Source organism: Neofelis nebulosa, chromosome 2 (assembly GCF_028018385.1).
Source record: "Neofelis nebulosa isolate mNeoNeb1 chromosome 2, mNeoNeb1.pri, whole genome shotgun sequence".
NCBI lineage: Eukaryota > Metazoa > Chordata > Mammalia > Carnivora > Felidae > Neofelis > Neofelis nebulosa.
In genome coordinates this window covers 211,144,729-211,168,544 of record NC_080783.1, presented here as the reverse complement: position 1 = coordinate 211,168,544, position 23,816 = coordinate 211,144,729, and the positions used below count along the sequence as shown (strand labels likewise).

The 23,816-nt window shown below is 53.8% G+C and overlaps 1 protein-coding gene across 4 annotated transcripts; it reads right to left on the bottom strand.

Annotated features, from left to right (window-relative positions):
* Positions 1-4,313: 4,313 nt before the first annotated feature.
* Positions 4,314-23,161, bottom strand: CASP9 (caspase 9). 4 transcript variants are annotated; one of them, XM_058718984.1, is made up of 9 exons: positions 22,879-23,154; positions 19,416-19,809; positions 17,315-17,349; positions 16,169-16,345; positions 15,664-15,753; positions 14,318-14,492; positions 7,357-7,536; positions 6,639-6,748; positions 4,314-5,383 (listed from the first exon to the last, which is right to left on the bottom strand). In XM_058718984.1, exons 1-9 carry the CDS (start codon positions 23,008-23,010, stop codon positions 5,294-5,296), a joined length of 1,383 nt encoding a protein of 460 aa, XP_058574967.1. In that variant the 5' UTR covers positions 23,011-23,154; the 3' UTR covers positions 4,314-5,293. The 4 variants fall into 4 exon arrangements, with proteins under 4 accessions (XP_058574967.1, XP_058574968.1, XP_058574970.1 ...); XM_058718985.1 differs by having other exon boundaries at positions 14,345-14,492; positions 22,879-23,148; XM_058718987.1 differs by having other exon boundaries at positions 19,416-19,709; positions 22,879-23,017.
* Positions 23,162-23,816: the final 655 nt, after the last annotated feature.

Here is a 23,816-nt window from a genome sequence, read left to right as displayed (position 1 = left end):
GGGTCCCCCTCCTTGGGACCCCACAATTTGTGTGAGCGAAAGGCACACAGAGGGTGGCCCTGTCCAGGGGGCTTGAAAACAAAGGATGCTCTTCAGGCATTAAGAGTAGGTTCATTAGGGGTGCCTGGGTGGCTCAGTCAGTTAAGCGTTGGACTTCGGCTCAGGTCATGATCTCACGGTTCATGAGTTCGAGCCCCACACTGGGCTCTGTGCTGACGGCTCAGAGCCTGGAGTCTGCTTCGGATTCTGTGTTTCCCTCTCTCTCTGCCGCTCGCTCCCTCTCTCTCTGCCGCTCGCTCCCCCACTCGCTCCCCAAAATAAATGAACATTAGAAAAAAAAAAAAAGAGTAGGTTCATTAGGGGCACCTGGGTGGCTCAGTGAGTTAAGGGTCTAACTCCTGGTTTCAGCTCGGAGCGTGATCTCACGGGTCATGAGATCGAGCCCCTTGTCGGGCTCTGTGCTACGGAGACTGCAAGGGCAGGTTCCTTAGGATTAGTTAAGTATTTTATCTCATTTTTGCTTTTTGCTGTATGTAGGCCCTACCATCCAATGCTATAAACAGATTTATCTGTAAAGCCCCAAACCTGATCATTTGAGACCTCCACAGCTTTGATGATTGGAAATCAGTCCCTCTAAAGGGTCCCCCCCACCTCCTTGTCCTGCAGCTTGCCCTGGACTGAGAGAGTTCAGGATTTTCTCTTTAGACTGGGATAGTCCAGGCAAACAGGACTTGGTCCCTCTGTTAGTGTGAATGTGTCCTGAGAGCTTCCTCCTGGTGAGCTCAAACCCAGTACCTCATAAGCTTCCACACCAGCTCAATTCCTATTTTTTAAACAACGGCCCACGTTTGTTTATGATAAAAACCATAAAAATTATTAAAAAAAAAACACCTGGCTGCCTGGCACCAGTCTGGGGCGAACCCATGGATACAATCAGCAACAGGTGTAAGCAGCCGTAAAAGGGAGACATCACAAGAGAGGCTCGCTTGGAAGAGGGACCTGGGGGGGCCTGGGGGAGGGAGGAGGGGCCTGGGGGACCCTGGGGGAGGGAAGAGGAGCTTGAAGGGGTCTAGGGGAGGGAAGAGGGACCTGGGGGGGGGGCTGGGGGAGGGAGGAGGGGCCTGGGGGACCCTGGGGGAGGGAAGAGGAGCTTGAAGGGGTCTAGGGGAGGGAAGAGGGACCTGGGGGGGCCTGGGGGAGGGAGGAGGGGCCTGGGGGACCCTGGGGGAGGGAAGAGGAGCTTGAAGGGGTCTAGGGGAGGGAAGAGGGACCTGGGGGGGCCTGGGGGAGGGAGGAGGGGCCTGGGGGACCCTGGGGGAGGGAAGAGGAGCTTGAAGGGGTCTAGGGGAGGGAAGAGGGACCTGGGGGGGGCCCTGGGGGAGGGAAGAGGGACCTGGGGGGGGGGCCTGGGGGAGGGAGGAGGGGCCTGGGGGGCCCTGGGGGAGGGAGGAGGAGCTTGAAGGGGTCTAGGGGAGGGAAGAGGGAACTGGGGGGGCCTGGGGGAGGGAGGAGGGGCCTGGGGGACCCTGGGGGAGGGAAGAGGAGCTTGAAGGGGTCTAGGGGAGGGAAGAGGGACCTGGGGGGGGGGCCTGGGGGAGGGAGGAGGGGCCTGGGGGGCCCTGGGGGAGGGAGGAGGAGCTTGAAGGGGTCTAGGGGAGGGAAGAGGGAACTGGGTGGGGGGCCTGGGGGAGGGAAGAGGAGCTTGGAGGGGTTTGGGGGAGGGAAGAGGGATCTGGGGGGGCCTGGGGGAGGGAGGAGGGGCCTGGGGGGGCCTGGGGGAGGGAGGAGGGGCCTGGGGGGCCAGGGGGGAGGGAGGAGGAGGCATGGTGTCTAGTGATGGATGCTGGGAGGAAACAGGAGGACTCCCTGCTGATCGCGGGTGTTTTTTACCCACCTCCTGGCATTGCCACTGCCTCAACTTACCCTTCTGTAAAATGGACTTGAACCAGACCAGGAGCCAGAACAAGTGGGAGTTGCGTGTGGTTTGCCACAGAGCCCCAAAACAAGAGAAAGCGGGCATGTGATTTCATTATTTTATATGTAATCTGCAGAGAACTGAGTCAAACCAACAGTCTTGTTTTAAAATCAAGTATGGGGCATCTGGGTGGCTCCGTCGGTTGAGCGTCTGACTTCAGCTCAGATCGCGATCTTGCAGTTTGTGGGTTCGAGCCCCGCGTCGGGCCCTGTGCTGACTGCTCGGAGCCTGGAGCCCGCTTCGGATTCTGTGTCTCCCTCTCCCTCTGCCCCTCTCCTGCTCATGCTCTGACTCTCTCTTTCAATAATAAACATTAAAAATTTAAAATCAAGTATGAAACCACAGCCGTGAGCATGTGGTCACGGTAGGAAAACTACACTGTCAAACGGGCACCGTGAAAATAAGCAGGTGGCTGCCTCCATGTCTCATTAATACGCGCCGGCCCCTTGTTCATTTGTCTGTCCCCCTGCCTCTCTTCGCCATCGGGTGGTCACAGGCACCGGAGATTCCAGAAATGTTTGCTGGAGAACCGTGTAAAATCAAGAAGCGAGTGCCCATTAATCCACAGTTTACTGTTTGCTCCCCTGGGGAAAGGCCACGATTCCGTCTGGGCAGAGGGGAACTGGAGTTGAGGTTCTGAGGAGCCACCAGCATCTCAAAGGAGCCTGGCCCCAGGCTGGCTGGCTGCAAGGTTGCTCAGGGCCTTTGCCCAGCCAGATCCTAGGACCCTTTCCAGCCCCGGCTGCTGTGCGAGTCACCGTGCAGATGGTCCGGGCAGCACCTCGGGGACCCAACTGCCGGGGACAATTGTCCTTTTTGCCCCAGCATTGGCTGTTCCCAGACGCAGACACAGGCACAACAGAGCAGGCCACGGCCGCAAGCGTGGCCAGATGTCAGAGGGGATCAACGGGGAAGGCCAGCCTCGTGAGGCAGCTGGGCAGAGGCCCTGGGCTTGTGGGACAGCAGCCAGGACAGGCACATATGCTAACGGGCTCCAGGACTGGCAGAGCCCAGCAGCCAGCTGTCCCCGGGTGGAGGCCCCCCCAGCAGCTGCAGAAAGGCGGGGGCAGCCTCGCAGTGGTCCCAGCCCCGGGGGGGGGGGGGGGGGTGCCGTGCATGTGCGGCTTGGAGCCCCACACTGCGCTTGGGGACACCTGCCCACGCAAACCCAGACAGGTGACGAGCCGAAGTCAGGAGGCTGCCAACGAAAAGCGCGAGCAGGGAGGTGGCAGGAGACAGGTGGCCAGGGGCATTCATCCTTTCAACAAATGTTCGCTGAACGGCGACAACACGTGCGTCTCCGTATCCACGATTTTTAGTTTAGAAGGCAATACATATACTCCTTGTAAAAGTATTAGAAGAATCTAGGAGCGTATCGAGTCAAAAAGCGAAGTCCCCCTCATTTTACTTCTCCGGTTCCACCTTGCAGAGGTAATCATTGTTAACAGCATGGTGTATGGCCTTCTGGACTTTATTTATGTGCATACATCACACGTCCATATGGGTACATTCATATACCATAGCTTCTAACCAAAAATAGCATTTTATGCTTCCTACTGTTCTGCAACTGGGTGTTTTTCACTCGGCACTGTGTCACAGTTTACGTGTCAGTACATACATCCGGGCCATTCTTTTGGACAGCTAAATAATATTCCATATTATGAATAGAAGGAGTGACACTTTCACCCGCTCCCTATTCTCTCTCCCACTGCTGCAGCAAACATCCTGGGACACACATTCTTGCACACTGGTCTGCGTATCTGTGCTGCAGAGCTGGCCCCAGCAGCATCACTGGACGATGGAGTTGGGGCAGTAAAATGTTTCATGACACTGCTACCCAGCCTCTGAAAACACGCCATGGGGGTGGCCTTGCAAACAGTGCTAGTTGTTAAACTTTTGAGGCTCTCAATCCCTTTGAGAAACAAATAAAATCTCAGCACCTGTCCTTCTACACATTCGGCATGTGATTTTTCAGGAGTTCACAGGCCCGCTGCTCAGAAGTCCAAACAGAACTCCGGGCTAAGACCCCCCACCCCCACCCCTTTATAGGAAGTCCCCGCCAGGTCAGTGAAAAGCTATGATAACATCTTTTCGTCCTGAACATGATTCGGGCGCCTCGGGCAAGGACCACCTGATTCGCATGAGGGGCGAGTACAGAGCCTGGAAGCAGGGAGCAGGCAGAGGGCCAAGCGCTGCTTGGCTCTGTCGGGTTAATTGGATTGTTTCCTTGTACCATCCCACAGGTGACCACACATAACTAACCGCCAGAAGCCCCCGGGACTATTTCACACTTGGAAAGGTCACAGGCGGGGGAAATAATAACCAAGTGACAACTGCGTGAATCACATCTTGGTGAGTCTTAGCAAACAATCCTCGAGTCCGAGGCCCTAAAAGCTCCAAATTGGCCAGGGTCGGGATCGCATACAAGACCTCAGGGGTGGGGCCGTATCTATGCTCCCCTTGACTCAGTGACCTAACTTCCCTGAGGACACGGCTCCCAGACCTGTCATCCTTCCCTGGGATGGGGTGGGGTTCACATAAAGTAAGAGACGGGGAAATGTTCCCAGAAAAGCAAAAATCCCCTTTATAAGGAAAAACAAAGAGTTGGAGCAAAATGAGGGGGGAAATAAGGGGGAAAAAGTGTCCATATGCCCCTAAGATTTTTTTAATACTAGAATACAAGAAACATTGATCATTTTTAAAACCTCATTGAGGATTTGCAGACTCCAGCTTTTCAGACTAGTAGCCCCAAACTTGCTGATCTAAGAGAGATGATTTGTTTGTAACCGAAGTTTCTTGTAGATCAGTGGTTCTCAAGGGGTGTCCCACCAGGGGACATCTGGCAATGTCTGGAGACATTTTGGGTTGTCACGACGCAGGCGGAGGTGCTCCTGGCACCTAGAGGGTAGAGGCCAGGGATGCTGCTAAACGTCCCACCGTGCACGGGACGCGCCCCCCCCCCCCCCCCCCACCAACATCTGGCCCCAAATGTCAATCAGACTGAGGTTAAAAAGCCTTACTCTACAGAAAACACAGTGGTCATAGGCCACAGCCACTAGCCGGAGAACAGGCCACTGGTAAGAGTCCTGGGTGTCCTTGATTTTCTTCTGCTGTGCTTCCTGTGTCACCAGTCATCCGTCTCCAATTTGGAAGCTGCTAAGAGCCTGTCTGCCACTGGTGGGGAAGAGCAGACCCACGCCAGGCCACAAACCCCTTTGAAGAGTGACAGCTGTCGTTGTAGCAAAGACCGGACCTCCACTGCCGCTGGGCCTGGAGCAGGAAGGTTTTGGGGCAAAGGGTGCAGGGCCCCCGGCCTCATTACATTTTAAAGTAAAGTTTTTTCCGGAGGAAATTGAAACAACCAGGAATCTGCTTGTAAATCCCTTTCTGCGAAACAGCATTAGCGACCTGTGAAAACAGGAGCACAGGGGAGTCCGTGAGCTCTCTCGATGGAAGGAAGGATTCCAGAGAAAGAAGAAGGGGGATGTCCACTGAACCAGCCCTGTGACAGCTCTGGCTCGTCCTCCGTGTTTAGGAGTCTGTTTCTGTTTGTTCGTTTGTTTTGTTTTTTTTAGATTCCACACATGAGTGAAAGCATACGGTATTTGTCTTTCTCTGTCTGACTTATTTCACTTTGCCTAATACTCTCTGGCTGCGTCCATGTTGTCGCAAACGGCAAGATCCCATTCTTGTTTACAGCCGAGTAATATTCCACCGTATATAGACATCACATCTCCTTTATCCATACATCCGTCAGTGAACACTTAGCTTGCTTCTGTATCTTGGCTGTTGTAAATAATGCTGCAGGGGACGGGGGTGGGGGATGGGCGAAATAGGCGAAGGGGAGTAAGGGGAATAAACTTCCAGTTACGAAATACATCGGGGCGATGAAAAGTGCAGCATAGGGAGGGAATATAGTCTAGACTATCGTAATAACTTTGTATGGCGACAGATGGCGACTAGACTTATTGTAGTGAGCATAGCACAATGAACAGAATTGTCAAATCGCTACCCGAAACTAATGTAACATGACTACATATGTCAACTACACTTCGATAAATACATACATACAAAAATATATAAATAAAACCCTAAAACCTACTTTAAAAACCAGCTCTAGGGGCGCCTGGGTGGCTCAGTCGGTTAAGCGTCTGACTTCGGCTCAGGTCGTGACCTCGGAGTTTGTCAGTTCGAGCCCCACGTCAGGCTCTGCGCTGACAGCTTGGAGCCTGGAGCCTGCTTCGGATTCTGGGTCTCCCTCTCTCCTTGCCCCTCCCCCACTCATGCTCTGTCTCTCTCACTCTCAAAAATGAAAATATGTTTAAAGAAATGTAAAAGACGAGAAGACTACACAGTGGGGCATGCCTCACGACCCGCCCTCAGGAACGCCACTCAGCTCCGGCCACTGAGCTGCCTTGGCACGGAGGGCTGCCTCTGCCAGCGGGGGTCCCAGTATCAGCCTGGGACCTCAGAGGAGCCAGGGAAGGCAGCCCTCCGAGTAATGGGCAAGTGTCACTGTCACGGTTACAGTAACGGCAACACCAGCCCTCACAGCAAGCCAACCTCCGGTTTGGGCCTGGGGCCCCGCCCACCCCACCTGAGGAGGACACGCTGCCCCTCCCAGAAGCCTCCCCTCTCTCTCCCAGAGGACGGCAACGCTCACCCTGAGCAGGAGGGTCTGCAGGTCCTCAGAGCGAGCCCACTGCTCGAAAACACCATCCAAGGTCTCCACGTACCAGGAGCCGCTCTTGGTGTCCCTCCAGGAAACAAAACCTTCAGAAGCAGAGAGGCGGAACTTTATCGGAGAGCCGCTAAGAGCCCCCACACCCCGACTGGGGCCACCTGTGGACTTCGACCCATTCACACATCCACACATCTCTGCGCCCCGTCCTGTTCACGACCTTCTTGCGTGGTCGTGAGGCCACCACCGCCTTGGGACTTTGGTTCTGGTTCCCGCCTTCCCAGCAAGGGAACCGAGGCTCCGAGAAGTCAAGTGACTCACCCAAGGGCTAAGAAAGGAAGGACACTAATGCCCGTCACGCCTGCTACGTGCCAGGCACTGTGCTCGGGGATGTGCTAGCCACCTTGCTAATCCCCGCGACGACCCCTGACGTACGACTGCTCTTCCCATTTTAAAGATGAGAATCCTGAGGCGGGGCCAGGACACGGGTGAGGCAAGTGAGGCACACAAACCCAAGAGCACAGGCCTCCTTGAATTCTGCATCCTAGCTGAGGCTCAGAGAGGCGAAGTGACTTTGCTCGGGGTCCCGCAGATGGCAAGACTCAGGGCCAAGTCACCCCCAGGTCGCTCCTTAACAACACCGCTGCTTCTAGGGCTGACAGGGGGACCCACCGGCTGGGAGGACACCTGATGTGCTCACCTGGGAAGGTGGAGTAGGACACAAAGATGTCACTGGGTGTGGGCAAACTAGACACGGCGTCCGGCTGGTCAAAGGTGCCTGGGCCTTCCTGGAACGGGACAGCGTCTGGCTCGGAGTCACTGCCAGGGGTCCTGTCTTCAGGGGACGTGGAGGCCACCTCAACCCCATGGTCTTTCCGCTCTGCAGGAAGCAAAAACGGACAGCACTCGTCACTGAAACACTGACCAGAGCCCCTGCTCTTTGCTTCTTGGCGACACCCGGCCCGCCCGAGCCCGAGACTGCCTGATTCCCTCCGGATCCAGGGTTCCAGCGCTGAGCGAGAAACAGAAACCGAAGCTTTACTTTTTACTGTGACAAAAGTTTTGCACACCCATTAGGTAGAAATTGGGACGGGGGTGCAGAGATTTCTTTTCTAAAGCTGTAGAAACAAGGGGCGCCTGGGTGGCTCAGTCAGTTGTGTCCGACTGCGGCTCAGGTCATGATCTCATGGTTTGTGGGTTCGAGCCCCGCGTCGGGCTCTGTGCTGACAGCTCGGAGCCTGGAGCCCGCTTCAGATTGTGTCTCCCTCTTTCTGCCCCTCTCCCACTCACTCCCTGTCTCTCTGTCTCTCAAAAATAAATAACTACTAAAAACAAAAGCTGTAAAAGCAACTTAAGAGGTACACACCCAAGAGAACTAAAAACAGAAGTTCAAACAAATCCTGACACAGCGAAGTTCACAGCAGCATCATTCACAACAGGCAACAGGTGGGGAAACCCCAAGTGTCCGCTGACAGATGAAGGGATACACAGAAGGTGGCACAGACAGCCAGTGGAATTTCACCCAGGCTTAAAGAGGGATAAAGTGCTGATACCTAGGGCCATGTGGGTAGACACGAAAAATACGCGGAGCGAAAGAACCAGATGCGAGAAGCCACGTATCTGGCTCCGTTCATGTGAAAGACCCAGAAGGGGTAAATCCGTGGAGAAGAAAGCAGGTGAGCGGTTGCCCGGGATTGAGAGGAGGCAGGAAGGGGGAGTGAGCCCTGAGGGGTATGAGGTTTCAGTCTGGGGCGACGAGAAAGTTCTGGAATCAGGGAATGGTGATGGTTGCACACTTGTGAATGTACTCCCAGCCGCTGAATTGTATACACTTGAAAATGGCTACAGTGGTCAACCTCACGTCATTAAAAAAACAATTCGCTTTATTCAGCCTTGAAAGCGGGGGTTGGGGCGCCTGGGTGGCGCAGTCGGTTAAGCGTCCGACTTCAGCCAGGTCACGATCTCGCGGTCCGTGAGTTCGAGCCCTGCGTCGGGCTCTGGGCTGATGGCTCGGAGCCTGGAGCCTGTTTCCGATTCTGTGTCTCCCTCTCTCTCTGCCCCTCCCCCGTTCATGCTCTGTCTCTCTCTGTCCCAAAAATAAATAAAAAACGTTGAAAAAAAAAATTTAAAAAAAAAAAAAAAAAAAGAAAGCGGGGGTTGCCTGAGCCCCCAGAAGGGCTCCAGAAACCCTTCCCTAAGGAACCCTGCGGGTCACTCTGCCCTCTGCTTTTACAGAAGCTCCTTTTAGCTGCTTTCTATCTGGAGTAGCACACTGCACCCTGCAGTGAGCTCTCCCTCCGGGGAGCTTGTCCCCGGAGAACCGCCTGCCATGTCGCCATCCCGATGGCTCTGTGATGGGAGCCGTGCGTGGCCCGAGTCCTGCCCTGACCCCTGGTTTCCAGGTCTGCTGCTGTGTGGGGGGGAATTAGGATTTTAAAATGGAAAAGACAGAAAATACGGCTAAGGAAATCATCCAGGATCTTGCAAGCCTGACACAGCTACCCCCATTTCTGCCTCTTAACCTTTGGGTTGTGGCCCACGGGCACATTGTCCCGGGAGCATTTCTTCACATCTCCACAGTCCCCATCACAGCTAGTTCAAATGGCTTTATCATGGTCTGTTTCAGTGATACACCCTCACTGATCCATTTCCTTAATGTTGGCTATTTTGATGATATCCAGCGTTTGGCTCATGTGGCCACAGGTGTCTTTACATAGAGGATTTTTATCATTATTATTATTATTTTAACGTTTAGTTTTGAGACAGAGAGAGAGAGAAGAGTGCAAGCAGGGGAGGGGCAGAGAGAGAGAGAGACACAGCATCGGAAGCAAGCTCCAGGCTCTGAGCTGTGAGCACAGAGCCCGATGCGGGACTCGAACCCACGGACCGTGAGATCATGACCTGAACCCAAGTTGGATGCTTAACCAACTGAGCCACCCAGGCACCCTGTTTTATGTAGAGCGTTTTGACTTCACTTGAATTATTTCCTTAGGGAACTACTGGGTCAGAAGGTATAAACATGGCCAAAATCTCACGACCTATGATTTGATGCCTTCTTTGATTCCCTAAAAGAAGATAGCTTAGTAGGCGCAAATGATAAGAGCAGAATAAAATAGAGAAGACGTAAAACTTCAAGGGCAGAAGAAGAGTGCATTTGGGATCTAGAAATGCATGTTGTAAGGTCCCGCGTGCTTGCTAGAGGTGGCCCATGCGTTTGGCTTTGTGCTTTCCAGCAGCCGAGGCAGGATGGCACAAGGTCGAATTGCTCACAAGATCCACCTTACTTGGCATTCGTAAGACAGAAGCCAAGAATGGCAATTTTTCTCCGCTCGGTTGTCTGAAAGGGAGGGAACACTGTCGTATGACGGACTGTTTCCTCAACTCTATCCCTGTCCACCCCCAAAAAGCAAAGAGACGAGTTCGATGTCAGTTTTTTAAACCTAAGTCTCAATGTAAATTGAGGGCATAGATGTTTCTGTTTGGGCATTCAGCTCCCCAGAAAGCAGGACCCCGTCTTCTTCTTTTGTGTCTTCTTCGGTTTCTGTGTGGGTGCTCTGTACCCCAGGGGTAGTCTGTGCGTGTGTGTGTGTGTGTGTGTCACAAACCATGATTTTATTTTTTTAATTTTTAAAAAACGTTTATTTATTTTTGAGAGAGAGAGAAAGAGGCAGAGAGAAAGGGAGACAGAGAATCCCAAGCGCGGGATTCGAACTCATGAACCGCGAGATCATGACCTGAGCCAAACTCAAGTGTCGGACGCTTAACCAACTAAGCCACCCAGGCGCCCCACAAACCGTGATTTTAAAGAAGGCTTTGTAGGGGCACCCGGCTGGCTCAGTCGGCTCCCTCGGCAGGGGGCAGAGACAGGGCAAGGATGATTCTGGCAACCCCATAATGATAGCCCCAACATCTATGGGCCTCTCACTCCATACACCTGACTCGGGAACTTGGTAATCTGTTTTTGTTCTCACAGCTAACCTTCAGGGGCTGGGATTCTGCCCGGGTGTCTGGAAGTGACTTGCAGTGGAACAGGGGCAGGGACGTGAGATATGGGTGGCAGGAAAGGCTGGGGCACTGCTGGGGGGGAAGCCACAGGAATGGCTTAAGCAGGCAGAGGTGGGCAGAGGGACGACCTGGGGAAGCCGGAGAAGACACGGTGGGCTCCGAAAGGGGAATCTGGGAGAGACAGGAATCTCCATTCCCGCGTCCTCCTCATGCGACAGACAAACCTGATGCGAAAGCCTCGCCCCCGGGGTTATCTGTCTCACACACGGTTTGTTCTCAGACAGACTCGCGAATCCAAACCCCTCCGTAAGGCAGACTGACTTCCCCAGAAGAATGAACACACAGCAGGATTTATCAGCATATAAAACCCACAACCACCACGGCAGCACGCTGTTCCTCCTTCTGCCTTCTCGGAGTGATTTCTAGAAGTCTAAAGAGGGGTTGCCCCAAAATGAACAGCTCGGGCTAACAGAGGCCGCTCAGCTTCGGCCAAGCGCATCACGCTAGATGCCGAATCGCGCTATCTACTCACTGACATTCCACACCCGCGCTACTCACTTGGAGGCAGGGATCTCTGCTCCAGGGTAGGCACCCCTACCTCTTACCGGTGGGGGGCACGACACGTCAAAGGATTTGAAAACTGTTTTAAGTTGTGACGACAGTGGATTTTACCAAAGCAACACAAGAGTCACCAAAACCCAGGGCAGACGTTCAGATGGCCGTAAACAAGAGGCCACCCTGCAGAACACGGGTGCAGACTGCAGACCCGGCAGCATTTCTGTTCTCAGCACCGTGCTGCCCCCGTGTGGCCACAGCGTTACCCACAAGGTCAATAGCGGGCCGGGGGGCTGAGCAGGGCCCAGAATTCCAAAGGCAGAATCGTGATCACTGCATTGCAGCTTTGAAATCTTGCTCCTCCCACTAAGGTGGGTGTTTTGTGGTGGAGGGAGTCTCCATTATTTAAAATTTTGCTTATGTGATTTTTATATGGTTCTGTTTCAAATCGAATAATTAGGAGGCACATAAGATGCAACCATCCTGTGAGCTCTGTGGCAGGTCTGGGAAGACCAGAGGGGCCTGGCCTTGGCCTCGAAGAGCCGACCAGGGGATGAGGCCATCTCAATACAAGGAGAAAGTGCTGTGACAAGGGAAGGACAGGGGCTGCGTGAGCACAGAGACTAACCCTGACTCTGTGCAAGGGAGGGGGTGTATAGGGAAGACTTCCTGGACACAGAGACAATAAGCTGTAACTAGAAGAATGGATGATTAAGAGTAGGCCAGGAGGGGTGCCTGGCCAGCTCAGTTGGTGGAACACAGGCCTCTTGATCTCAGGGTTGTGAGTTCAAGCCCCACGTTGGGCACAGAGATTATTTAAAAGTAAAATCCTTTAAAAAAAAAAAAAAAAAGAGGGGCACCTGGGTGACTCATAAGCGTCCGACTTCGGCTCAGGTCACGATCTCTCAGTTCGTGAGTTCGAGCCCGGCCTCGGGCTCTGTGCTGACAGCTCGGAGCCTGGAGCCGGCTTCAGATTCTGCGTCTCCCTCTCTCCCTGCCCTGCCCCTGCTCACGCTCTGTCTCTCTCAAAAATAAACAAACATTAAAAAAAAATTTTTTTTTTTAAAGAGTAGGCCAGGGGCGCCTGGGTGGCGCAGTCGGTTAAGCGTCCGACTTCAGCCAGGTCACGATCTCGCGGTCCGTGAGTTCGAGCCCCGCGTCAGGCTCTGGGCTGATGGCTCGGAGCCTGGAGCCTGTTTCCGATTCTGTGTCTCCCTCTCTCTCTGCCCCTCCCCCGTTCATGCTCTGTCTCTCTCTGTCCCAAAAATAAATAAAAAAACGTTGAAAAAAAAAAATTTTTTTTAAATAAATTAATTAAAAAAATAAATAAATAAAGAGTAGGCCAGGAGGGCAGGCAGAGGGATGGCACAGGGAGGGCTGAGGAGCAAGCCAGAGCCTGGGAGGGCTGAACGGCGCTGGGGTGGGACACGGCGTGCCAGGCTGGGGGATGAAAAGTGGCCCGGGCCAGATCCCCGCGGACCTTGTGGGCCTGCTGAGGAGTCCAGAGAGTGACACAGGAAAGACCCTCCGTGCTGCCGAGAATGGGCGATGAGGGGGCACTGAGCCGGAAGACCAGCTAACCGTGACTTTCCAGAAAGCAGGTGTCCCAGCTCGCCCTTCGTCCACAGTTCCCTTGCCTGTTTCATCTTTTATTCTATTCACACAGGAAAGGACCACTCGCTTCAGAGTTAACAACATCACTGGGCGACACATTCTGGGTCGTAAAACAACGACGAGCTAGGATTTCTACAACTCCGAGAGCGACAGCCTTTCCACCTTCCCATTACCAGAACTCTCAGGTAACCGTGCTGGGCTCAGGGGGCTCTTAGGTGACACGGGGTGCTCTGGGGTTAGGGGAGGGGGAGAGTCCAGGTTTGCAGTGATGCAAATGAGCCAGGCACTGCGTTCAGTGCTGCACATGCACCAACTCTTGCGCTAAATATTTCACAGGGACGCTAGGACGTGGGTCCTGTTATTATCCCTACTTGCCAAGACTTCTCCAGATTAGCTGGCCTGTGTTTGTGCAGGAACGAAGTAGCCACCAAGATCGAACCTGGGGTTCTCAGTCACCCATGGCCGAGTGACGGGCATGGGTCACGACAGTGACTTGATACAGTTTCAGTCACATTATAAATTCCAGGGGACAGAGACCCTGTGTAGCTTGTACCTCGAACACCGAACACACAGCCTGGTGTATACAGCAGATACTCAGTACGCACGTATCAGATGAATCACGTGACCGGAGCCTGCTCACCTAGACGAGCCACATCCCCTCACATCACCCCTGCCAACGTGGAACAGTAGGGGACAGATGGACGCGTTCAGAAGGTTATGCTACAGGAACAGGTCGCTGGTGTGAATGGCGCCCCCTTTGGGCCGGCTGGATAGCTCCGTGGTACAACAACGCAGGGGGGGCTGGGGGACAAGGAACTGGCGTGTCTTTCAGACATCCTTGCCCTTGAAGAGCCCTGGGCCAAGGGAACGCCCTGGGACAGGATGCCCAGTGTCCCCCACCTCTGCCATCATGTCCCATCATTCAGGACACACAATGTTCTCTCTTCCTTCCTTTTTTTTTTTTTTTTTTTTCACTTTATAAGAAAACCAGGCGATGGTGACGTCGGACTTAGGTTTAAAGTCGGGGCGTATGGCAAAATCGCAAAGGGTGCAAACGATCCTTAAAAATTACTGACATCTCCAGTACTTGGGCCTTTGGCAATTCTAATAACTGGTTTAGCTCCGGCCTCCCTTCCTCTGGCCCAGTGGAAAGAGGGTCTAGCTGAGGGAGGTCGGGAGAATGATAAGGAAAATGAAAGGGCTTTTTTTTTTTCTCTGTCCCCTGCTTTGTTACTACTGAGTCTCTGGAGTTGAAGCTGCCAGAGCTGAATGAGGCCCTGAGGCTACCGCACGGTGACACGGTAGAGGCTCTAACCTCTACAGGCTGGACACAGCTGGGGCCTACTCTAACCGGAGGGAGATACTGCAGTGTGGACAAAGCGACCATGTCTGGGACCCTCTGACTGCCTGGACACACCCCCTTGGGCATCAGGAGGGGCTGGACGGAGGAGGAGGCAGGGGGGCGGCTCCTTCCCCACTAGAGTCACCTGCAGGGAGACTGAGGACCTGCTTACCTCCACCACAGGCCTGGATAAAGAAGAGCTTGGGCTTCCCTCCCAAGCTGGGGCAGCCGGATCCATTGAAGATGTTCACAATTTTCTCGATGGACACAGGACAGCCATCTGTGCCATAAACAGCCCCTGGGAACTGGCGGTGGCTGGCCTAGAAGACCAAGAATCCCGGTTACAAAACCAAGAAGTTGGAGGAGGAATCCAACCACTGTCCAGAGGCTTTATGGGGGTCAAGCATTTAGAAGGCCCCAGCCAGGGGCACAAGGCTGATTTAGACAGAGGCTCGTTCTGGAAGGGCCCTGGTCAGCATCTATTCGAAGGGTCTCAGGCTCCCATGGCTAAAACAGCCTAATGGGAGAGTGCCAGCCAGCTTCTTCTAGATCAGTGGTTCTCAAAGTGTGGTCCCTGGACCAGAGGCATCAGCATCACTTGGGAACTTGTAAGACCTGCTGATTCCTGGGCTCCCCCCTAGATCTAAATCAGGAACCCTGGTGGTGGGGACCAGCAATGTGGTCTTTCAGGAGCTTCTGATGCAGGTAAGCATTGAGAACTACTGCTCTAGGCCAGTTCTTCTCAACTTCATGTGGACGGGACCTTGTCAACGCACAGGCTCTCCGTGAAAAGGTCTGTGGCAAGGCCTGAGAGTCTGAATTTCCCATGATTTCCTGGTGAGGCCTATGCTGCCGGTCCAGGGGTCACACCACGAATGAAAAGGGGCAGTCCCTGCCCAGCTGTAGGCCAGAGTTTTGCTCTGTGAGGATGTGGCCTAGTAAGGCCCGACCACTGTGGTTTTTCAAGAGAAGCTGGAAATCCTGATTTTTGTGCGACAGTTGCCAGTTTGGAAAACACTGTGAAACCCCCACAGGGGACGACAGGCCTCCCGCTTGGAGCTTCTGACCTGTGCCAACGCTCAGCTGTAAAGATGAGGAAGTTGAGGCCCAGGAAGTGGGAGGTGCTGGGCCATGAAGATGACCCAGCACATTAGCGGCCAAGCCCAGAGGGCGTCCCAGTGTCCTGACACCCAGCCCACAGCAAAGGGCCTGGGACAATGCAAGACGGAGGCAGGAGCTGCGAGCCCCTGTGTGCAGTGCCCGACTCTGAACAAAATCCAGGCTAGGAGCTCTGTGAGCAGAATTCGTCTCCTCCCTGCCTCTCCCAGGAGGGGCATCCATTTCCTCAGAGGGCCGGATGGCTCCCAGGAAAACAACAGGAGATAGACAGGGCCCCACGGCTCTGCCCACAAAGCCCAGGGTGTCTTGGACACAGGAAGGGACGGGGCTCCTTCATGGCCTCTCAGCGCAGCGTCTCCGGGCAGCTCGTACCTGACAGCCGTGAGAGAGGATGACCACCACGCAGCAGTCCAGAGCACCGTGGTCCCGCCGCGCCAGCTCCACCAACGCCTGGACCATTTGCTACAAGACAGGGTCACAGATGAGCCAGGCCATTGACGGATCAGGTCCCCATCCTGGGCCCTCCCGGGCAGAGCACTTTCCCTGCTCCCAGGGCCAATACTGCAGTAAGGACAGTCCTAACAGCCACAGTAGCCACCGTTCTTGGGGACAAGGTGCCGTGCTTGGGTGCTGTTCACGATGCCCCTAGGAGGTGAGTACCGTGCCTGCTGTCTGGACAAGGAGACGGCAGGGAGCGGGAGTCCACAACCCAGGTCTCTCTGAGCCTGGAGCTCGAACTGGTACCCACTGAGCCACGCTGCCTCTCCTGGGGCTACAGTCCTAAGGGCGGGTGTCGGGGAGTCGCTTGCTTTCGGGTCTCTCCCAGGACCCTTGTCCCAGCCCACCCCCCGTCCCTGCCCACAGGCAGTGACCGGACCTTGGCCGTCTGGTCGTGCTTCACCTCCACCACGAAATGCAGCAAGGAGAAACGTCGCTGCAACTTCTCACAGTCGATATTGGAGCCGGTACGGGTCTGGAGCCTCGACTCGAGGCAGAAGTTCATGTTGTTGATGATGAGGCAGTGGCCACAGGGGTCCGCGTTCAGGACATACGCCTGCCCAAGCACAGGGACCCACGTCAACCGGGGTCTCGCTGCACTCCCCAGGAGCGAAGGCGAGCCCCAGGTTTGCACTCATGCGGTGGACGGTCTGGAGACGTGGGACAGAAAGTGGGGTCTGCCCTCTCTCTGACCGAGTAGCAGCAGGCCTACACCCGGCATTCCGGGGCAGAAGCAAACGGACGGCAAACCAGATGGGCGTGAGCACGAACGGTATGACACGCAAACAGCCAGCTTGGGAGAGAAGACCAGTTCCCACGGCAGCACTCAGCTGGGAAACTCAACCCCCCAGAGCCGTTCGCCCCCAAAGGACCGGACAGATTGTCCCGTCCGAGGAGCACCTGAGAACCATGGGGGGGGGCGGGGGTAGCGCTCTGTCGACAGACTTGTGCCCAGATCTACCCTCAGAGTATGGATGCCATTTCCCGGCCAGACTCCCCTTCTCCCTTGGAATCCTCCCTCATCGCAGCCTGTTCTTTTTGCCACAGTACTTAAGATTTAGATTCAGACTTAGGCTTAGACTCAGACTCAGACTCAAATTTAGATTTAGATTTAGATTTAGATATTTCTTTGTGCAAGCAGCCTCTGCTAGGCCGATGGCTCCACAAGGGCTAGAAACACAAGGGGTCCGCTCCCAGGTATCCCGGCATAGAGCCCAGGATTGGCACGCAGGGGTCAAACCAACAAATGCTGTCAACAAGAGGGAGTGACTCAGTCCCACGGCCAGTTGTGAGGCCCGCCTCACGTGAGGTCTGACCCCCTGACTTCACAGAGGAGCAAAGAGCCGGTAGGGTTGGACAGCCTGCTCGAGGAAGAGCTGTGCCAGGGCCAGGGAGCTATGGGGGGGCCTGGGGCCCTCTCTCCAGCTGGGGCTCCTGACCCACTGGCAGAGGGAAGGGTCTGGGAAGTGCAGAGCAGACGAGCCCAAGGCCAACATAGCTGGCCCCAAATCACATAAAGACTCACCAAATCAGCATTTCGCTTCGAAATTTCCTGAGCACCTGGAGAGAGAGAAAAGGAGAGAAAACGTGAATGTCTGGCCCAGCAGGAGCAGGGCAAGGGACTTTGAAAACAGAAGGGCGAGAACTCGGGAAGCCTCCGGCACTGCTGGTGGGAGTCTAGGGACACAGCCACCTTGCAGAACTTCTTAGAAATTTCCAATGACGTTAAACACACACCTACCCTCTGACCAGCAATTCCATTTCCGGGTATATGCCCAAGAGAAAGGAGCGCAATGGGGCATAAAAAGAGCCAGCCGTGGAGGATCACTGAAGCCTTATTCTTCATGCCCAGAATTAGAAACAACCCAAAATGTTCATCAACAAGTCGACAGATAAGCAATTTATGATAAAAGCCATGCAAGGCAACACTCCACAGACTGAAAAGAAAGCAGGTACTGACACGTGCATTGCCACGGACAGCCACGAAACATTAGGCCAGGGAAAAGAAGCCAGAAGAGTGTATGTGGTGTGATTCCATCTATACGAAATTCTAAACCAGAAAGGCATGAGGGAAGCTCCAGGACAGTGGACACTTCCTGTCTGTGGAATCCATGGAGCCCAGCACCCAGAAAGTCCTCGGGAAAGATTGGCAGAATGATTAAATGAGTAACGGTGGCAATGTTTCCTTCAGTGTCAAAGGAGTTTTCATTTCAATTAGCAAGAAGTCAAATGACCCCCAGCCTCTATGGTAGTTAGGACTTCTTTTCTTTCTTAAACAAAGAGAACTGGGTGGTTATCGCAGAGCTGCAATGCTGAGTTGAGTTGCACTGGAATCTATTCTCATGATCCAACAATATGGTGACATTCATTGCTCACAGAGGGCCTGGACCCCTTACGGGGAACTGTCTTCTTATGAGTTTCAAAGCCATGCCAGAAGAGCATTCACATCCCATTTTTAATTAGAAACGGTTTTAGGGGAACCTGGGTGGCTCAGTCAGTTAAGCGTCCGACTCTTGGTTTCAGCTCGGGTCATGATCTCACAGTTTGTGAGTTCAAGCCCCACGTCAGGCTCTGTGCTGACAGTGCAGAGCCTGCTTGGGATCCTCTCTCTCTCCCTTTCTCTCTGCCCCTTCCCTGCACGCACTCTCTCTCTCAACATAAACTTTAGTTAAACAAACAAACAAAAAGGAAATGGTTTTATCTTCCTGAAGAATCCTACAGTTCACAGCCTTAAATCTGAAACTATCGCTCATTTCCAAAATCTCACTGCACCCCCAAAAATACAACTATCATCCACGACTGAAAAATGCATTCATTCCCCAAATCAGTAGTATCCATCCACAAAGTGAGAAAGGGACATCAACAAAATGGCAGAATAAGAGTTTTCTACCGCCTTCCCCAACAAAGAACACCAATTTTCACATCATCCATAACTGAGACCACCTTTGTCGAACTCTGGGAATCCAGCAGAGAAGTTCCAAAACACTGCTGGTGCAAAAAAAAAATCCGAGATCGGACGCACTGAAGAGGTTAGTCAGCAAGGAGTTGGCTCCTCCTTCAAATGCAAAGCCAACACATGACTTCAAGAAACACGAGAAATCAAGGAAATAGGACCCCACCAAAGGAGCACAATAATTTCCCAGTAACTGACCCCAAAGAAACAGTAATCTGCAATGTGCCTGACAATTCAAAATCACTGTTTCAAGGAAGCTCAGTAAGCTACAAGAGTACACAGAAAGCCAACGTAACAAAAGCAGGAAAACAATACATGACCAAAACAAGAAGTTTAAAAGATAGAAACCACACAAAAAGAACCAAATAGAAATACGGGAGCTGAAGGATGCACTGAATGAATTGAAAGGAATGCAACAGACGACATCAACATCAGATTCGATCACGCACAAGAAAGAATCTGTGAAGTAGAAGACAACTCATTTGAAATTACCCACTCAGAGAGCAAAGAGAAAAGAACAAAAAAGAGTGAAGAAAGCCTACATGAATGATGGGTTATCATGAAAAGAAACAATCTATGCTTTATTGTAGTCCCAGAAGAAGGAAGAGAGGGAGAAAGGGGTAGCAGGCATATAGAGTTCCAACTGCATACCGACCGTGGTCTTGGTACTCACAGATATCACTGAATGGTCCAGAACCAACGTCCACTGGCCTAGGCACCTCTGGTCTGAGAACCTCTGGCCGCAGCTTGGCTGGCCACAGCTCCTCGGGCCCCAACACCACTGGAGTGAGTTTTTCCGGAGTCGGCTTTAAAGGATACTGCCTCCTTCTGAGCTCCTCTGGTTTGAGGCCCATTGGTCCAACCACCACAGGCATGAGGTCCAGGGGTCTGACGGCCTGTGGACTCTGCTTTTCTGCTTGCCGACCCATTCTCAGCAATGAAGCCAGCGCATCCTGGCCTGTGTCCTCTAAGCAGGAGATGAACAAAGGAAGGGCCTGACTCCCTCGGGTCTCTAGATCTATGACAAGCTGCCTGACCTGATCGCTCCGAGACCCTGAGCCCGCATGCTGTTTGGAAAAAAAGACACGGCACTATTAGCCACACCATTTCCTGGGACTCTCACCATGTCCCCCCCGGCCCCCAACACTTCCCATCTGGTATAAGTCTGACCAGTCAGGCACGTGGGCAAAAACTGAGCCTGCAGTTACACGGAGTGTTTGCCACTGGCCAGCCTTTGCTTATCTATTCATTCCGCATTTTGGAGGCATCTCCCATGAGCCCAGCGCTGTGCTAAGTGGTGAAAATACAGCAGCGAACATTCTCAGTCCTCAAGAAGCAGACATCTGGGCGCGGAATGCAAACAGACACATCAACAGTGGCACACCAAGGAGAGAAGTGCCAGCAGGAGGGTCCAGGGCCATCCAACTTAGCCTTGGGAAGCCAGGGAGTCCTCCAGGAATGGGTTGTCTTCACAGAGACCCCAGGGAACGTTAGGAAGTGAATCGCGAATTCAGAGAAATGAAACGTAAGCTGGAGTGGGAAACAGCAGCGAGGGGGAGGCCTCTGTGCGGTGTGCCGAAACAGCCGGGAGAAGCCGCTGAGGACCTTTACGAGTGACAGAGTCAGAGCTGCCTCTGAGAAAAATCATCCTGGAGGCAGGGTAGACGGTGGAAGGGGGTGAGCCACAGCCAGGTCGGGTGGTGGCAAAGACAGTGTAGCAGGAATGGGAGAGAAATAAGTGGACAGACCAGAAAAGTACGGAAGGAGAGGGGCGCCTGGGTGGCTCAGTCAGTTGAGCGTCCGACTTCAGCTCAGGTCACGATCTCGCGGTTCGTGGGTTCGAGCCCTGCGTCGGGCTCTGTGCTGACAGCTCGGAGCCTGGAGCCCGCTTCGGATTCTGTGTCTCCCTCGCTCTCTGCCCCTCCCCCATTCTCTCTCTCTCTCAGAAATAAATAAACATTAAAAAAAGCTTTTTTTAATAAGGAAGGAGAATGCACGGGATTTGGGCATCAATTGGGCGGACCGTGACGATGCAGAAAAGGTCGAGGTTTACGGGTGTCGGGATGGTGGGGCTGGTCACCAACACAGGGAAAAGGAGGAAGAAGCTATTCGTCAGCTCGCTGTCCTTTGAGACCCACTCTGGCCAAGTTCCTCACAGGGGTAAGACATCACCCTCTCCTCAAATATCCTAGAGCAGCACTGTCCAAGGGAACTTCCTGTGATGATAGAAATGTCCTTCATCTGCTCTGTCCAAACGCATGAGTCCCATGTGGCTCCTGAGTACTTGGGTCCTACAGCTGGGGAACTGAATTTGCTATTTTTTTCAATGATTTTTAATATTTATTTTTGAGAGAGAAGACAGAATGTGAGTGGGGGAGGAGCAGAGAGAGAGAGGGCGACACAGAATCTGAAGCAGGCTCCAAGCTGTCAGCACAGAGCCCGAAGCGGGGCTCGAACTCACAAACTGCGAGCTCATGACCTGAGCTGAAGATGGATGCCTAACTGACTTAGCCACCCAGGTGCCCTGTAAGTGTTCTATTTTATTTAACATTAATTATTTCAGACTTACACTTAAATAGCCTCGTGTGGCTAATGGCTGCTAAGTTGAACGCCACAGATCTGTAATGTCACTGCAAAGATAATCCTCACTAACAAAACAGCTACATGCCTTTCAGCATTTCCGGAACACTCACAGTAAGACAGACCCCGTGTTAAATGCATCATTTCATCTAGTCCCCCCCTCAGTAACCTTACGGGGTTAAATTACAATTCTCCTCACTTTACAGATGAGGGAAACTGAGTCTCAGCAAGGCATTGCGACTAATATGTACCAAAACCAGGATGAGGACCCAGATCCATGCGGCTCAGCCAAACCAGGGGTGGCAAATGGCAGCCTCTCGTTCATGTGACAGTACTTCGAAAACCTGACTCTGTTGCTAACATCTAGAATCAGGGAATTTGACATCAAAATCAGGACTTTCAACTTCTTTTTACGTAACGTGAGAGATCTGGAAACACGGAGCCAGCATTCTGGAATGGCCAGACTGAGCTGGAGCTGGGGGGCCACCCACCGCGGTGCCCATCTATTGGGCCTCTGTGGGCATCTGAATTTGCAACCCCTGTGAATGTATCTGAAGGCAAGGAAATGGTCTCAAACCACTTCCACTATTCAGTTCAGGTCACACAGCAGATTCTCATGAGACTTCTTCTAATACTAATATTCACTGCTAATTTTTCATACGACACGTATCCTATTAAAGACTTCCTCACTAGGTCAGGCCAAGCTCCTGGATGATGCAGAAAATGGACAGTCTGCAAGTAGCCCATAGGGCACTGGCCAGAGGCCCCCAGAAAGCCGCACACACCCACTGCCCCTCCTGGTAGGAAATACCTCCTGGAACCTCCTTACCTCACAGGCCTGTGGCGAGGGTCAAATAACACAAAGACATGAAACTGCTTTTAAAGAGAACCTCACATGTTCACTTTATTATTTTCTTCATTACCTGCATCAGCACCACCACCCCACCCCCTTTTCTAAAACCCCTTAGGAAACATAAACTCAGCACAGGGGGGGCTGGCCAAAGAGGACAGGGCACAGCCAGCTAAGCCCTCACTCTGGGCCTGACGCAATTGTGTTCCACACCCACTATCTCATGTAGCTCTCACAATACTACTGTTGTCCCATTTCACAGCCCAGAAAACTGAGGCTCACAGTGGATCAATGACTTAGCCAGGGACACAGAACCAGGCAGTGTGACACCCCAGCTGGGCGCCCTGAACCTTCATGCCAGCAGGTAAGACACAGGCCTCCATCCCGGCCAGAAGCACAGGGCTCCAGCAGCCAACGCTGCACGCTGGTGGTGCTGGGCGTGGAATCGCTCTAGCAAGCCCTGGAAGAGGTGTTCGGTATTGCACGGTTCGGCTGGGCGATCTAGTGCGCTCAACGCCGTGAGGGAAAAGGGGGTTCCCACATAATGATTCCCCAAAGGGGATGGGTACCGGGGGCACAGGCGGGGAGGGGAAGGCGGGAGCTCGGCCTTTAAGACATGCTGTGCCTTCAGCAACCCTCTCGGCGCGGCCTCGCTGACCCCAGCCGGGACGTGAAGTCTGCGGGCGGCGCTGGAAGCGGGGCGCACCTGGATGTCCTCGATCATCGCGGGCGTGAAGAGCTGGCGGGTCAGCAGAGCGTCCCAGAGCGAGGCCACCTGCAGCTCGCCGACCAGCCGCACCCGGCACCGCCGCAGGAGCCGCCGGTCAGCCTCGTCCATGGCGGCCCGACGGCTGGGACCCGGGCGGCCTCGGTCCGCTTCCGGGCCTCGGCCGCGGCGCCCCGCCCGCCGCCCAGGACCCGCCCCGGCACCGGCCGCCGCGATGCGCTCCGCCCCTGCATCGCCCCTCGCCCCCCGGGCCCGCCCCAGGCCACCCACGGCACCACTTCCGCCTTGCGACTCCGCCTCCGCGCCCCGCACCGCCCCCCAAGACACACCCCGCAACGGGCACCGCCCCCAGGGCGCGCCCCTAGTCCAGGCAGCCAGCCCTAACCAAAAGGTAGCCTCTTTCCGCTTTTACAGAAACTCGGAGGGTGGGGGTTCGGGGGTAGGGGGTAGGGGGCGGGGGCGGCCCCTGGGTAGTTCAGTCGGTTAAATGTGGTTAAGCGTCTGAATTTAGCTCAGGTCGTGATCTCACGGTTGGAGCCCCGCATGGGGCTCTCTGCTGTCAGCGCAGAGCCTGCGTGCGACCCTGTCTCCCACTCTCTGCCCCTACCCCACTAGCTGCTCGCTTTCTCTCTCTCTCTCTCTCTCAAATAAATAAATAAATAAATAAATAAATAAATCTAAACTTAAAAAAAAAAAAAAAAAAGCTCGGAGGGGGTTATACTGCTGGCAAGAGGGACACCCGTGCCTGGGGCGATGGTCTGTCCAGCCCCATTCAACCCCCTCCCTGCCTCAGTGTCCTCTAGCCCCCTTCCCGCCAGTAATAAAACCATAATTCTCCTGCCCCCGCCCGGTGCCCAGATCTCGTCGTTTACTGTTCCAAACTCGCCTGTCTCATCCAACCAAGCCCGCATTACACG

Excerpts from the sequence above, each read along its gene's own strand:
- CASP9 (XM_058718984.1), bottom strand. The coding sequence starts at position 23,010 with ATGGACGAGGCTGACCGGCGGCTCCTGCGGCGGTGCCGGGTGCGGCTG. Across the intron at positions 16,346-17,314 it reads CGAAGCGAAATGCTGATTTG|GCGTATGTCCTGAACGCGGA; the intron begins GTGAGTCTTTAT and ends GTGCTTGGGCAG. Across the intron at positions 6,749-7,356 it reads GTCCTACTCCACCTTCCCAG|GTTTTGTTTCCTGGAGGGAC; the intron begins GTGAGCACATCA and ends CTGCTTCTGAAG.